Source organism: Sciurus carolinensis, chromosome 4 (assembly GCF_902686445.1).
Source record: "Sciurus carolinensis chromosome 4, mSciCar1.2, whole genome shotgun sequence".
Lineage (NCBI taxonomy): Eukaryota > Metazoa > Chordata > Mammalia > Rodentia > Sciuridae > Sciurus > Sciurus carolinensis.
In genome coordinates this window covers 159729832-159746736 of record NC_062216.1, presented here as the reverse complement: position 1 = coordinate 159746736, position 16905 = coordinate 159729832, and the positions used below count along the sequence as shown (strand labels likewise).

The following is a 16905-nucleotide window of genomic DNA, read 5'->3' as shown; positions in this document are numbered from 1 at the left end:
TGCTACTGGTAGTAACTGAATTCTGGGACATACCTGGAACTCCAGTTCTCTAGGGTGCCCTGCCCTCTGATAATGCCCAATACCTACCATGCACCAGCATTCCCAAACACTACCAGGATCCTACACACCCACACTCTGTCCACCTACTGGCACAGCCTCAGCATCTCTCCTAGGTCGGTACTATTGGCTTGTTCTATTAGCTGAAATGCATTGCTAAGCCCCTAATGCAGATTCTAGCATGTCAGGCAGAAAGCATTTGCACCTAGGTGTGCCCTTCTGCCACCACAGCAGCTGGATCTTAGTCAAAACTCCTAATTTACTCTTCCATTACAGAGGGCCAGGCCACACCCTTAGATTTAACCACAGTAACCAGATGAACGTAACTACTTAATAGCTTTAAACATGTCTGGCACATCTTCTCACTTTAGCCTCAAAGCACCTGAAGGAACAGGAATTACTCCCATTATATGTATAGGAAATCAAAGGATAGATGACCAGGGGCAGTTACATGTCATGTAAAACACCACGTACGTGGTGCAGAATATCCAAAAACTCTGCAAGCCCCCGACTGTAACTACTCATCTTGTCTTTTCTACATAATGACAAAGGGATCCTAAACCCTCTCAAATACTTCATTTTTTAAAAACACATTTAATTCTTGAGCATAAAAGAACTCAAATGCACAACCTTAAACAAAATATAAAACCAGTCAATCTTCCAGGAAGGACCAATTCATCCAGCTTGAATAATACTGAGCTCAAAATGATTTAATTTAAATTTTTTTTTTTTTTTTTTTAAAGGTCTAAGACTTTCTCCATGTATTCAGTTTGAAACTTTAGGAAAAGGCAGATCCCAGGTCTGGACCTGCATGCTGTGGGGTGACCTGTCACTCTCATTAGATTCAGTTGTTCTGCCTAGTTAAGGTCCCTCTCCTCCCTCAGCATGCTGGGGGCTATTTGTGGTGTCAGATGTTTGGTCAAGGATATGAGATTAAATATATGCTAAAAATGCAAAGTAAAACTTCAAATTCATTTGGTAGGAAGCACCGATCAGCAGCCTCTCTACAGGTTTTGTTCTCATTTGAAAAACACACCTCCAACTTCCAAGTTTCCTTCTAGCTCTAAGACCTAGTGAAACAGAGTAATGTTTGTCTGCATCTACTTTATTCCTCACCACAATTATTTTTCACCAAAAGAAGGAAGGGTAAGCACTGCTCCCTCAGTGGTCGCTCCCGGCAGGCACAGCACACCATTCTTATTTCGGAACGAAGGTTTAATGAGAAGAGCTGAAGGTAGCAAGCATTCTCTAATGAACAGCGCAAGAACTGAGCAAAGTTCTTCAATTGTTCTCAAAGACTTTGGAATTGCTACTGCTGACACACAGAAGGAGGGATGTATAAAATAGAAAATTATGTGTTTCTACCTTAAAAGACGTGAAGGGGGAAGAAACACAAAGGAGGTAAAGATGGTTAAATCAGTTGGATAAATAATTTATATAAGGATAGATAATTTTAATTTGGTTCAAGTTTTCAAACTCCAGGAAATTCAGGGAGTTTACTGGTTTTAATGTACAAGCATGAACTGTACTAGTATTGGCTCCTTATTATCTTATTCATTGTACATTAGTGCTTGATTCCATAACTCAAAAAAAAAAAAAATAAGTATGGCTACTTCAAATTGTTGTAACACTGCAGCCACAGAAATACTATTTGCTGTAAAGATTTGTCAATCTGCTAAATTAAATGTTATCCCCTACCCTACTGCTCAAATTATTACAATTATTCTTGGTTGGTCCCACTTACAGAATCCATATTCAGCAGTGGTCTATACTTTTCTTTTTCAAATTACTAAACTGAGAGAGAAAACCAGTGGCCTTTAAAGATTCTAAAGTCACATTACATATATTTTCCTATATTCCTAACTATATTAAGCAATCCTGTTCCACTTACTACATTTTTTTCTTAAGAAATGACAGCTTAAGACTTACATCAACTAGTACTATACACAAACCAGAGTACTGGACGCTGTATGGATGAAGAACAACTTTACAGGCCTGTGTTATATATCTTTCAGCAGTTATTTGCCTAGACTCAGAAGGCAGTGACATTCATAAGGAAGACAGCATATGGAATAAAGTTGCACAAATCAATATTTGCTTGAAACAACCATATTTTTTTCTAAATTTTAGATCTTTCCAGATTAATATTGTTATACAACCTTCATCATAAGAATTTACAAAATCCCCCCCCCCAAATCTAATCAAGAAACTGAAGAGAAACCATGTTGCTAATTGGATGCATTAATGACAGTTTCCAGGATGGGAAGGGGCACTACCCAGCAGGCCAAGTGGGAATGAACACATCCAGGCAGGAGAGAGGCAGAGTACTGGTGCATTAGGTATTAAACTCGAGCTTCCTACGTCAGTTGAGTCGAGTTTACTCAACTGCTCTTTTCTTTAGGCAAGAAAAAGTAACATGGGGTTCAGAAACAAAAAGTGAAACTCTCAAGTACAGCCTCACGTCTCCAAAAGTCATAGACAGAAAGCAGACTTGTAAGGGTCCCCAGGAAACAGGTGATACCGATGTAAGAAAACTTGAATAATTCATGTAACTGCACCAGGCCTCACTTTATTCTTCTACCAAATACTGCTATCTACTTTCTAAAGTCATAGATTCCTTCCTTGATTTGTCTAGGGTATCTAGAGCACTCTAAGTATTTTTAATCCAACAAAGTCTAAACCCTCCCTCCAAAACAAACAATACCCCCTCTGAAGACCTGCTCATGAAACAGACTTCTTTAGAGAAAAATCCAACAGCTTCAAAAGAAAGCAGATCAAATACACTTTGCACTTCCTTCACATTACAACGCTGCATGACTTCTTACACTGTGACAATTCGTTTCAAAGAATTCTGGGTTTCTAGTTAGAAATACCATATTAAATAAAAGTACAGTATCTGTTTTTACTATACTAACTATGTAGCTACCTGACAAAGGATAACTGCAGTGACTTTGGCAATGAAAAAATGTAAACATAAGAACAACTTCCAAGGTCTAGCTTCACGTTTCCAGATCGTAGCTCACACTCCCAAACCCAAGCAGAAGAGCAGCTTTCTCACTCCCATACCGGTGTCCTGGACATCCCAGCCGTAGTTGCGAGAGTCCTTCAGGGCTTGTCCTAACAACGCTGCTTGGTGCATCAGTTTTTTAGGTATGCAACCCACATTCACACATGTTCCTCCAAGACCTGCAACAACATTAAAAAATCAGTTTATGCCTACTTTACAGGCCTTCAAAGAAAAAGTCAATGATAATTACAACCCAATCAAACAAGTTTTGATTGCTTAAAGTAGCCAAAACTGTCCCTAAGTCTATTCCTACGCTACGTCTCAAGACATTTTTAAGTTCAGAGAACTTTATATACCAAAGAGAATAACATCATCCTAAAACAAAAGAAGGCAAATTTCCAGTATTTTCATATGCTACAAAGATTTAATGTTAATGGACTATTGATAAAAATGCTGGAATTGAAATTTTACTATGTGCACAACCCTATACTTACCATCAAACCTACGTGCAGAAATGATAAAAAAGGTAGTTATGCTAAGCATGGCTGAACTGCAGTGGGTTTGAAACTGCACAAAAAATTGGGGGCTTATATGCATTTTTTAAGGAGGCTTTCATTGGATTCTCCAAAGGACTCATGTCCCATCTCCCTCGCCCCCCACCCCTCCAAACAAGGAACAGAGTATCTCTAAGCTTAAATGGCATTGTGATAGCTTGTCTCCCATTAAAATAAGATTCAGGAAAACAGGGAGGGTGCAAAATGACACCAATCAGCATGGAAGACAGCAGCGGACCTTGCAGCTCAAAGCTATGTCCTCTAAGAACACTACCAGAGTGTTGCTGTGCAGGTCAGGAGACATACCCAGCACCAAGTACAGTGCCCAGCACAGGATCAACATTTAAGTTTTGCTAAATGGATGAACTGAATTTTGATATTGCCGCCTCTAGATTTCCACTTCTTGCCTCCTTCTAATGCAAGCAGCCAAGTAATCTTCACAGAATTCACCTAACACATCACTCTCCTGCCTGAAACTCCTCAAAGTCTTCCCACTATCCTTTGATTAGTTCAAAGACCCCTCTTGGCCTACAAAGCCCTCATACTACCTCCAGCTCCTACTGCTCATGCCATAACCATGAAGGGTTCTCACATACCTCAGGGCCTTTTTTTTTTTTTTTTTTTTTTTTGCGGTGCTGGGGATTGAACCCAGGGCATTGTGCTCGTGAGCTTGCGAGGCAAGCACTCTACCAACTGAGCTATATCCCCAGTCCTCCTCAGGGCCACTCAAGACAGAAAAAGCTGCCTGGAGCGAGTGCCTCTGCTTCTGGCAAAGTTAGCTCATTCTTAAACTTTTTAGGCCTTGTCTACCTGCCACCTCTTCAGTAGTCTTTCTTGACAATCTTCACAAAGTCAAAACTCTCCTTTACCCAGTTTTTCTCTACTCTATTATTAAACTTTTTTCAGGACCACTTATCACAATTTGCAAAGTTCTTGCTTATTTTTTGTCTCCACACCAAAGTGTAGGCTCCAAAAGGGCAGGAATTTCTTTCATGCTGTGAAAATCCCTGCTGTATCCCCATGGTACTGGTTCTTAAGTTATCAGTGTTTACTTAATCAGTTAATAATAAACATAAAATTCACCAAGACAGCAGCAGCAAAGGCTGGCTGACCATTCTGATTCCAGTTTTTGTTTGAATGTAGAAAATGGATTTAAAGCGGGAAGTTTTAAAAGGTTTACATGTTCACTTATTAAGACCCTAAGTACATATAAAATGTATAGATGTTTACCATAAAGCATAGCTTGTGGAAAAGGTTTCCATCTGGGCTGTGCTAAACAACCAAGTCAACTTTAACTTGGCTCAAGTGAAAGAGATATACTCTTGGTTTTTTGTTTTGTTTCGTTTCACTGGGTTTTAGGAGTTACTTAGGTCATTGCGATGAAAAACCGACTTCTACAAAACCACTTCTGAAATATTTTAGCTTACCCCATCTAGTTCCAAGAGGAGTTGGAGTGACAAAATCCAAGACCATAACCTTCTTACCATATTTGGCTGCCTCCTGGAAAACAAAATTATTAAAATGAGTTGAAAAAGTTAACATAATAAACGGGCAATGGGCTGCTACCATCCATGCTGCCTTTATTAAGCTATAATGGCTAAAGCATAACCAACTACTGATACAGGGGAATTTGATGTAGAATGACTAGTTCAACTCCAGGAAGAAAATTAAAGACACTCAGATAGGCCGAGCATGGTGGCCCAGCAGCTCGGGAATCTGAGGCAGGGATCACAAGTTCAAAGCCAGCCTTAGCAACTTGGTGAGACCCTGCCTCTAAATAAGATACAAAAAAGGGCTGGGGTTGTGGCTCAGTGGGTTAAGTGCCCCAGGGTTCAATACCAAAAAAAATATCCCCCACGCCCCAAAAAATAGTTGTGAAGGGAGTTTTAAACATTAAGCAGATTACAGTTATAAAATGGTTGGAACTGAGTAGAAACCTTAGAATCCTCTTACATAATTCCACTCAAACAATAACAGATTAAGCAATAATCTTTAAAAAAAAAAAGAGTGGCCATTCAAGTGGTACATAGCTGGTACAGCCAGTTTATTGACAGCACAGCCCTCCACCTAACTTCAATCATTAAAGGAAGATCTCTGAAAGCATTTGTAAATTCTACCTATTTCAGTTTATAAGGCAGAATACTGGGTAAGTTTTTATGTTTTTCTCAAAATTGTCAGATTTCCTAAAATTCTCAAGTGAGGAGTCGACAAAAAAGCTGATATCTACAAGGTCTCCAAATATATTTTAGCAGAGTTAAGACAACAGTCAGGTTTGAGTACCTTTTACCTTTCTCAGGAACTAAGCCTTATGCTGGCAACTAAACCTGCTGACAGATGAGAGGACCGAGTCCATGCGCCCTTCCAACACCACCTCCAGAATATCACACCAGGCATGTTCCTGCATCACTTTCAGCAAAGTGTCACTTCATGTTAGGCACTGACCTGCTCCTAATTTGGGCAGCTTCAGGTGCATCTACCACCTTTACTAAGTGACCACACACTGCACCTTAGGGGAGTATCACCACCTCATCTTTTAAAGAACCTGGTGGTAAGGATGACAGGGCTAAGGCTCCTTGCATGGGCCTAGGTTCAGGGCCAGGAGCCCCCCTCCTAAACCTTACCTATCCATCCTCTTCCCAGTCACACCAAGGCCTCAGTGAGAGTTTATTCTTACATCACCTCATCCACATATGTAAGTTTTAAAATCTTACAGTCCTCATCTTTCTATTAGGGAGGCAAGGGGTTGAGAATAAGAAAATCATCAAAATGAAAAAAAATCAAATACTAGAATTTATAAAGAATAAGAAATTTTTTCTTTTTAAAATTTTTTTAGATGTTGATACACCTTTATTTTATTCATTTATTTATATGTGGTGCTGAGAATCAAAGCTAGTGCCTCACACATGCTAGGCAGGCGCACTACCACTGAGCCACAAGCCCAGCCCCAAGAAATTTATTTCTTTAATTTCAAATCATTTCCAAAGAACACCCTTATCATCTTTTGGGGGAAGGGTGGGAATCAACCAAACTTTAAAAGAAAGTGTGTTCCAAAACATGGGCCCGGAACTATATCAAGAACATATATTTCATTTTGGAAAGGTGATTTATGTAAGTGGTCCCTTAATATGTCCCACTCAAAGTTGATATAAAAAACACAAGAGGACCTCAGATAAATTCCACAGAGAACTGGGGAACTCTCAGGAACAAGAATACTCTGAACACAACCCAGATGATACACAACACAAGGAGACCTGCCTTGGCAGCAGCCAGTCCTCCCGAGCCGCCTCCAACGATGATGAGGTCGAAGTCATAGGACTCGGGAAGATCCTCAGAGCCGTTCATTTTTTGTTGCGGTTGAAGATTGCCCTCATAAGCCTAAAGAAAAACAATGGAAAATAATTTCAATTTAACTTAAAAGCAGCAATGTTCAAAAAGTTTATATGGTAATCTTTCTTTTGAAAGCAAAAGGAATTTCCAAAGAAAAAAAAAATGTTACTTGACTTCTGTTGTAGCTGACAAAAGTCAATATTCCACCTTCTTTCAAAGGTGGCCAGTGCCTGCTTGCTTTGGTCACCATCCTGGAGGACTGGTTCTGGTGCCCTCCTGTGCCAGCGTTCACTTCGCTTCTTTCAAGTGTTCATACAGACTTCCATGTGGGGAAGTCCCGGCAGCACAACAAAGGCAACTTCGGCTTAAACTAAGTTTGATCATCAGTTCTTTTCTCCTAGCATTTTAAAACTAAGGTTTAAGTTAGGTTTTCAAAAATGTTTGTACAGTATGTTTTTAATGGAGTCATCAATACAGCTTAACAATCATTTTTCCTAAGTCAAAGGTGGAATGAGTGGGTTAAAGTCTCAGACCAAGATAGGGGCCTGACAAAGTATGGGTAAAATAATTTCAATATAGCAATTTTAAAGTCAGCCAAATATTTAAGACTTTTCTACAATTTTAGCTGAAGTATTAAAAATCTAGAAATTCAGATTAATCAAGTTATATGCATGTATGAATATGACATAAGGAACCCCACTATGATGCATGATTATAAAAAAAAATTTTTTTAAATCTATCCAGAAAAATTGATTGACATTGACCTGCATGAAAAATGTGAAAAAAAGAAGTCTTGCTTTTGCAAGGCATCTTATGATTGTTTTTGCGGTGCTTGGTATAGTAACCAGGGCCCGACACAATTATCAAGTGCTCAATCACTGACCCACAAACCCAACAACTGCCAGGCATTTTAAATAAGGATGGCTCTGTCAAACTCATTCCTTTCATCTGCATGTACTTTAAGTCTCCTCTATTTTTTAACGTGGTGCTGAGGATCGAACCAAGTACGTCACGTGTGCTAGGCAAGCACTCTACCACTGAGCCACATCCCCAACCCTCAAGTCTCCTATATTATATTATTTCGTTTTCATATACTTGGCACGTAGCAGGCTTTATAATTTAGGTGCTTGAGTCTTCTTTCCTGTGGTGCTGGGGATTGAACCCAGGGCCTTGTGCATGTGAGGAAAGCACTCTATCAAGTGAGCTAAATCTCCAGCTTGACTCTCGTTTCTTAAAAAACCCTATCGTTCTACTCTTATTTCACACTACCTTTATTTAAATGGATGACTGAAAAAGCTAAAGAGCACAAACAAAATGGTTTTTAAAACATCAAGTTTTAACCTTAATAGCCAAAAGCTCCCAAACTTACCAGCCCAGACTGCGTATTTTTCTCCTGCCTACAATCAGGTGCAGGGGATGAAGGGCGGGCCTTGGGGTCAGCAGAACAGGGTGCTTGGGATGTGGAAGGAGGTGCAGGAGAGAAATGTAGAGGAGGAGGTTCGGCCCTGCAGGTGTCCCCAGGCAGCATGACAGGTGCACATGATGACTCAGGGGCTGCAGGGACAGTACCCGGAAGCCAGCAACAGTGGGGACAAGACCACACCACCCTGACAGTCTGCACGAAAGGTCTAACGCAAGAAGCTGGTAAGCACAGCCAGCATTCGTCAACTGGCATCATGGCCAAGGTCGCTCCTTCAATGCAGGGCACTGTGGGGGAAAACAAGTCGGTAATGACAGCCATTCAGAGCACAGGACCAGTGTGAGCCTCAGATAACAAGTGCTACTCCCTCCGTCTCACAGAGCAGGAGGCTGGCTTGCTGGTTTACAAGGGTGAGCAAATAAACATAGCTGGATGTTCTTGAAAAATAACTTTTAATCTCAACCTCATTTTATCTGCATCTATTGTGGAACAATGACTGTCTAAATGAAAACCACCAGTTCTGGGAAAGTCCTGCTCCCAACATACCTAGTTGAACAAATCAAAGAAAATGTATGCTTATGCTGAAAAGCTGTTAACATCACCAATGTTAATCATCAGTGCTTGATTCAAATTCTGTAGCTGATCTGGGTTCTTGTAGGTCAAACTTCAAGTCAATTTATATCAACCAGTGCACAAATTTTATAAAGAAGGCACCGAGCAAGCATGAGTATTTTTAGCTCTGAAAGGTATAATCAGTAACATAGACATTTAGTTGACCCTAGAACTAAACATTATGTTTTTAAATTTTAAACCAATTTAAAATTAAAATTGCTATCATTCAGTTCAAGGTAAATGTTATCCAACTGAAACATAAATAAGACAGATGGCAGAGAGCAGTTCCTCCAGGGAGCACACAGAGAAGAGTAAAGAGAGGCAAGAAGGCCCCACTCTCCTCCAGTTACAACCACTAGAAATGATGCCTGCTGACTGGAGGGAGGGAAGGATACAGGAGTTCTCAAACCTGTCAGATTCAGGACCCCTTTTACTATCTGAAATTATTTAGGATACCCGAAAATTTTTGTTAATATGGACTTTCTCTATTAACATTTACTACATAGAGATTTAAACTAAGAAAACTTAAGAAGTATTTATTAATTTTAAGTTAATATATCTACTTTATGCTAACATGAGCATTCTTAGTAATTTTTTTTTAATTAGTGAGTGACTTTTTTAATTTCTTTGCAATTCTCTTTAATGCCTGGCTGAACAAAAAACAACTCATTATCTGCTTCCTTCCTCTGTCAATCTGCTGCAACATCATCTGTCATGTAGCCTCTGAAAAACTCCAGGGCAAACCTGGAAGATAATTAGAGTGAAAAAACAAACAGCATCCTAGTATTATGAAAACAATTTTGACCTCAAAGTTCACCCGAAAGGGTTCCAGGCCACACTTTTAAGAACTACCACTAAAGGACACTATACCTTGCCTGCAGGCATTTGTCACTTCTTGGCCAGGCTTAGGTATTAGTGTTCTTTCTCTTACATCTGCCTCTCATAGCAATGCCTAACTCCACATAAAAAAAAAAAAAAAAAAAAATCCACTGCTTCCCACCCCCCAAATGACAGTGCAATACTGGAAACATCTTAAATGGAGCAAATTTCTTTAAAATTAGAATATGAAATCCTTCCCCCACCAAACCAAAATATCTATCCTTTGCCACTGATTTGTTCTGGTGTTTCCTCCACTCTGCATGGCTCTGGTGGAGAACTGAGCTGGACTGAAATAAAATACTTGCTCTATTCTTGAGACTAGGTTGACTGGGACTAATCATCTAAACCTTAGGAGACTCCATTTCTACCAAATTCCTGTAACCTCACCAAACTGCCGAGTTTAGCCTGGGGTTAAGTCAAGGAGCTGTGGAGTGTGTCTCACAGGTTCTCCTGCGCTTCCTGCAACCACCTCTCTTGAAATGCCTTCTTCCTACCAAAGCCTAACCCAGTACATGGACACATTAGCACAATGTTCCATTATTTTTATTCAATGTACACAAACACACTGCCCATCTAAAGCATTCCCCTGGGAACAGGGGTTCTTTCAACAACACTCTTAAGACTCAACACAAGAGCCATTTTATCTATGAAGTCTCTCCTAAAGATCCCAAACAACACCCCTGTTTTCTTCCAACGCTAATAACACACATTGTCAGGGCACTTAGTACAGACCATTCCACTACTTTGAATGCTCTCTTTTCTCCACTTCAGTGCCTCATGTCCTTCAAGATTTGACTGGAAGTTTTTACTCAACAGCCCAGAGTTGGGTGCTCCCCCTAGGAAATCCCACTGCCACCAAAACAATCCCCTCTAATCCATAAGGACAGGCACCTGCATCTTGTCTTTTGTTTTTGCATCCTCAGTGCCAACCATACACATATGGGATGATGTTCAAAATCACTTTTAGAACAAAAGACTTGAATGCTACTGCCAACTTGGTTATATGCACCCAAGAAGCTTTAGTTTTCTCACACATAAAATTAAAAACATGGAAAACACTTTTGAAAAATGTAAGGAATATAGCATAATGGGTTAAGAGCTTAGATTCTGCCCAAACCTGAACCCAACTTGCAACTTATGTATGATCTTGGGCTAGGTGCTTAAATCCTCCTGCCTTGCTTTTCCTGTTTGCAAAAAGAAGGGCGATAAAACACGCACTTAGGGGTTTGGGCGACAATCCAAGTAAATGCAGTATGGTGTCCCGAACACTGCAAGCCTTGGCCACCTGAGCTAGCAGTAAGGCACAGTAGAAGTGTTCTGTCGAAGGGGCACAGGGCTTTAAAGAACAGGGAGTACTTAGCAGTTAAGTTGCAGCTGGGAAAAGGGCTAAATTAAATAAATAAATATTAAATAATAAAATTTGGAACACATCCCAAGTGTTCTAAATCGCTTGAAGTTCATGTTTTATACTTCACATGCAAAATAAGCAGCCTAACTTTTCTTAATGCCATAGATGCTCATGTCTGGCCTGCAGAAAACCAAAAACAAAACTCAGCAGCGACTAGAAACATATACCAGAGCCAGCTGCTTGTCTCCTTTCAAACCTGATGGCTGTCACTGACTTGTCTGCAGCAGCCACTGGAGTTGTACCTCAGGCCTTTCTTTCTTTGGATTATGAATTAAGAAAGCAATAAAGGGAAATTTGCAGGTTAAATGCTACAAGTTTGCTAGAAAAGACTTGGCCGTAGGTCTGTGACAGGGGTTGAGGCAAGCTGGAGCCCACAGGGCAAACGCAGATCTGTTTTTCCAAAGTGAAGAATTATTCTTATATTTTTAAATGGTTGGAGGGAAAAACCAAGTAATAATCCATAATAAATAAAAATTACATTAAGGGTTGGGGTGGTAGCTAAGTGGTAGAGCACTTGCCTAGCATACATGATGCACTGGGTTTGATTCTCAGCACTGCATATAAATAAAAAAAAGGTCCACTGACAACCAAAGAAATACTTAAAAATAATGTAAATTTCAGTATCCAGAAGTAAGATTTTATTGGAAAATTACCACACTCATTGTTTCCAAATTGTCTACACTTTTCTTTTTCAATAGCAGAATCAATTAGATTTCAAGAGGTCACACAGCCCACAAAGCTTAAAGTGTTATCTGGCTTTTCACAGAAAAAATTCTGCCAAACCCTAGTCCTGGAAACTTCTGAGTCAGGGTCAGGGGATGGTAGTGGACAGAAAATAAGAGTAACACTGAACTGTGTGCAAATCAAAGAATCACCTCACTGTTCAGAGAAGGAGATGCTTCCTCTAGGGAGAAATTAGAGGGAAAGTCGCTTCTCCATGACCAATTAGCTAGATATTCAGTTAGCATGCACCTATGGTGTCTAGAATCACGGAAATGTTTCACCTTTCCTCTGTATCCAGTATACTGGCAAACGAAGGCAGGTTCCAGGAGCATTTCTATCCTATCTTTCTAAGAGAGCATCGCAGCCTATGTCTAAGCAGTATTTCTTTGGTACAACTGTCATTAACAAAAATGTTGCTGTCTTTTCCTGTCATTAGCTCCCCAACATCTGAGCATGAATTCCTAGAACCTAAGAATGTTACCTTTAAAAGGGACTTTGGAGATGTAACCAAGACTCTGGAGATGAATTTTCTAGAATCATCCCAGCAGGTTCAATGTAATCACAAATGTCCTTGCAAGAGAAAGGCAGAGAAACGACTGCAGTAGCTGGAGATGTGATCACAGGAGAGAGAGACTGCACTGCCAGTTTGGGAAGTGTTCTGTGCAGATGGCCTCCAGAAGTTGAGAAGACAAAGAATCAGATTCCACCTCTTGCTGATGCCTTCGTTTTGGATCAGCCAACCTCCAGAACCATAAGATAGATAGTATTGCTTACACTCACTAAATGCTTGGTTATAGCAATGATGAATGAATACCTTCGAAAACACAAACACACCGTTTTCTGGAACCATTTTCTCTCCAGTCCTAGAGCATTACCTGGCACTGCTGGCACCAGTTGCTGGATCAATTAATAATGTGCACATTCCAGTTAATTGGCAATGGATTCCCCAGAAGAAAGACAAGGGATCTACTAGTGTAAGGAGACTCAGAGTGAAGGGTGATACCCCAGAATCCGTTGACCCTGCTATTCGGAGAATGGGACAATAACACAAGAGTCCCCAATGAGACAGACACCATGCTGGAAGTTTTATGTACATTACATCCCATCTAATCCTTACAGTAGTCTTCTAACTATTCTTAGTTATCATTCCCATTTCATACCTAAGGGAGCCTTGAGAGACTAAGAAAACTGCCCATCAGCCAAGAAATTAACCTAGGTCTCTATGATTACAAATCTATTACTTTTCTCACTGCACCACACCTAGTAGTTCCTATTTCCAAGTATTTGTCCCAAATATTTTCTAATTTAAATCCCTACTGCAATCTTAAGAGATAGGTATTATTCTCACTTGGAAAAATCAAAAACCTAAGCTGTATAGGTAAGATAATCTGCCCAAAGTAGATAACAAAAATGTTACAATCAGTACTGATGCAGGTCCTTCGATCACAAAGTGGGCCTATTATTCAATAAAGTTTTACTTTAAAATAAAATTCACCAACAGTCTCTTAAAGTTCAGTTTAAGAGTTAAGGTGGCTCAGGGCTTGGGTTATGGTTCAGTAGTAGAGCACTTGCCTAGTGTATATGAGGCACTGGGTTCCATTCTCAACACCACATAAAAATGAATAAAGGTATTGTGCCCATCTACAACTAAAAAGAAGTATTTTTTAAAAAGTTAAGGTGCTCAGAAAAAATAAAATTAAGAAGTTAAGGTGCTCAAACTATCAGTGGGAAGACAGCATTTTTCCAATTTGATAATCTTTACAAAGGAACTCATATCTCCATTGATCAAGTCTCCTTTTTATTTTCACAGTAAGCAGGTGCTTTAATTTCAAAATGATGAGGTTAACATGAGTCAGGACTAAAACAAAAATGACTGGACAATTTGATATCTGAAGTCTAATTTTAAAGATAACCCCAAAAATCACCTCTCCCCAATCTACATATTCTATTAATACTTTTAAGTTATCACTCCATGTCAAATCCTCCCAGGGAAGACATGAATTTGACAGTGAGTGAAGAACTCAGGCTCTCTGCTATCAAAAACAGTGTCTCTTTGCTCCAAAAACAGATGAGATCTGGAATATACCAGTGAGGATCAGTGAGACCATCCCTAAATCAAAGGGTGACAGAAACTGAAAAGGTTAGAATTTCTTTGAGAAAGAGGAAAGACTAGCTACTTCAGAAAGTAATTTGCCAATGACAAATACCTAATTTTTCAAAAAATTCTCCAGTATATTATTACTGGAGAAACTTCCTCAAACATCAGCTCCTGCCTTTCTTGGTGTCATTTGTTTAGCCTTTGGATTTCCCTTTCCGGTACCAACTAGACTTAGTAGCAGTTTACTGTCACTAGTAACAATCATTTACCCACCTACCAATTAGTGCCAAATTCCTCTACTACCAAAGATTAAGTTCCTAAAGATACAAAAGGCAACTTACGGGTATGCTTACTGCTCATTCTAAAGCTTTTTAATTTTCAGCAGTAATTTCCAAATCAGGTTGTAATTTATACTCTTAAAACAACTGGAACGGGGGGTTGGGGAGATAGCTCAGTTGGTAGAGTGCTTGCCTTGCAAGCATGAGACCCTGGGTTTGATCCCCAGCACCACCAAAAAAAAAAAAAAAAAAAACTGGAAGTACCAAGAAGAGGGAAAAAAAAACAGTTCACACTAAGAACATGTGAATTAACTAACACAGTTTAAACAGGGGACAGTTTTTAGCCCTATTAAGCAATGTAAGATTAATATCCAAAGTTGTTACATGATGACACATCACTGATTCTGAAAGTACTAACAGACACCACAAAGAGAAACTAGGGGCCAGAGAAGACATTAACCAAGTAGAAAAAGCTTTCAAGTGTGCAATGTTAGGACAAAAATAATTTCTACCCTTAAGGATTCTAAGAGAAAGTCATGAAATTCTCACACAGCTTCACATTCAAGCAAATCGGTTTCCCCTAAACCTAAAGGTTCTCTTATACTATAACTGCCCAATTCTATGCATTTGCCCTTATTACTTCCCTGCCTAAAATGCTGTTCCCTTCTTCTAATTCCTACTCCTCTTTCAGCCTTTATTTGATGTTTTGACCATTGAGCAGTAGTCACACTAATTTGCTGAGTCAGCTTACAAGGAGAAATTATTTAAAATTATGGATACCCGTTCTCTGAGGCATGGCATCTGACATTGTAAGTCATAATACTGCATATTTACTACCTTCTAGTTTTTCTTGAACAACTTTCACCCACTCTCAACCCAACCTGGTTACAAAGCCCCTTATAGGAGTCTCCTTGGTTCACTATGACAGAGAAAGCAAAACAGTATCACGTAGAATTCTGAATTTTTTGTGCAAGTTGGCCTATGTATTTTAGTTTCCAAAATTCAGAACTTATAAAATTTTTATTAATGTTTCATAGAGCATTCAAAAAAATATTTCCCATAAGTACACCAGTGAAAATTTTTAATAACATCACCTCATAAATTACCAAGAAAAACACATTACACAGAAAAACAATTTTCAAATTGAAAATATTTTACTTTACAAGAAATATAGTGTGCACTTCTGTTGATTTTGCTGTTTTGAGATACTTCAGAAAAACAAAACCGATTCCTACACTAGGAACAAAAATCTAATATGAGTTTGTGATCATAGCCTCTGAAATTTCAAAAGTTGCCACAATATTTTTCCAATCCTGTAAACTCAGAGATATAACTCCTTGCTTCCTGCCAAAGGAACTGGGATCATTTCCTTCCCCCATTTGGTTAATATTAATTGGCTCTAATATTGGCAGCCTGTCTTGGTCAAGCCTTATTCTTGCAAAGCCATCTCTTATAATAAAAGAAACGTAGAATATATTCTCCACTGTACGAGAGAAAGAGTTTGGATCAATCACAAACTCAAAATAGGACACAGGAGTATCAGGATACTTCCGAAAGTAGGTCTGCAACAATCCCAAGATTCTTTCCACTTCTTTTTCTGTTGCTTCCTGATTGGTACTCAGGTCCAACTTCCGCAACTTTGTAGGCATATCCCCATTTCCTTCTATTTTGCGAAATTTTTTGTGATGTTCAAGTCGGGGCTTCCGAACAAAAGGCTCAGACTTGAATGAACCAAAAATAAAGTGGAATGTTTCGGCCTGCAATATCCAGGATGCTGCTTCCTTTTGCACTGTCTCCCAAAAGGAGAGCGCGAGGCTGTCATCACAACCACTCAACTCATCACACTCGTCTTCCATCCAATTGAGGCCCACAAATATGAACAGAAAGTCACAAAATGCTACTTGATTAAAAAAGCTCATATCAGAATTTAACTGCTTTGCTTTTTCTTTACCCAAATCAGAAGCCAAAACAAGAAACTGGGCATCGAGGGCAGCTTCTCTTGTTCGACTCACTCCATCGAACAGGACGTTGGCCTCCTCCAGGGCCTCGGTCAGCGAGTCACTGGCCGTGTTCACTATGTCCTCGCGGTTCTGCTGGACACTGTAGATGAGCTGCCGGTACTGCTTGCGGATATTCCGACACTTCTCCTCGTCCTCGGTCAGCCCCAGCAGGTGGGGGTCCAGCTCCGGCTCCCCAGAGCTAAGCTCGTCAGAGCAGCTGTCCACCCCCACCACCACGTCCATCTTCAGGGGCTCTTCCTCCTCCTCCACCTGCTTCACCGAGTACTCACTGCAGGTGACAGTCTCGACTGGCTCCTGGCCTCGCTTCAGAGAACCTTTCTTATCAGACATAGTGGCAACCGGCAGCACACACTCAACCGCCTCCAGAATGTTCCCGACGACCGCCCGCGAAATCCAAGGGGCAGTTGGAGAAGTGGAGGATGCCCGCCCATGCGCAGTGCGGCCTCCGGCTCTGGCGGGCCCCGCCCCGCCCTCGCTCCCAGGCCCGTCGGCTCCGCCCCGCCCCGCCCCGCCCCCAGCTC

At 40.2% G+C, this 16905-nt stretch overlaps 2 protein-coding genes across 2 annotated transcripts in view; both read right to left on the bottom strand.

The window, feature by feature from the left end:
- Txnrd1 (thioredoxin reductase 1) overlaps window positions 1-16905 on the bottom strand; it is a 54010-nt gene that overhangs the window by 27351 nt on the left and 9754 nt on the right. Inside the window, 3 exon segments of the mRNA XM_047548335.1 lie at window positions 3124-3243; window positions 5046-5118; window positions 6874-6993. Coding sequence (XP_047404291.1) covers window positions 3124-3243; window positions 5046-5118; window positions 6874-6960 — 280 coding nt within the window. The 5' untranslated portion in view covers window positions 6961-6993.
- Eid3 (EP300 interacting inhibitor of differentiation 3) lies at window positions 15428-16767 on the bottom strand. Its single transcript, XM_047548336.1, has one exon. The coding sequence runs from the start codon at window positions 16712-16714 to the stop codon at window positions 15614-15616; it is 1101 nt and encodes a 366-aa protein (XP_047404292.1). The 5' UTR covers window positions 16715-16767; the 3' UTR covers window positions 15428-15613.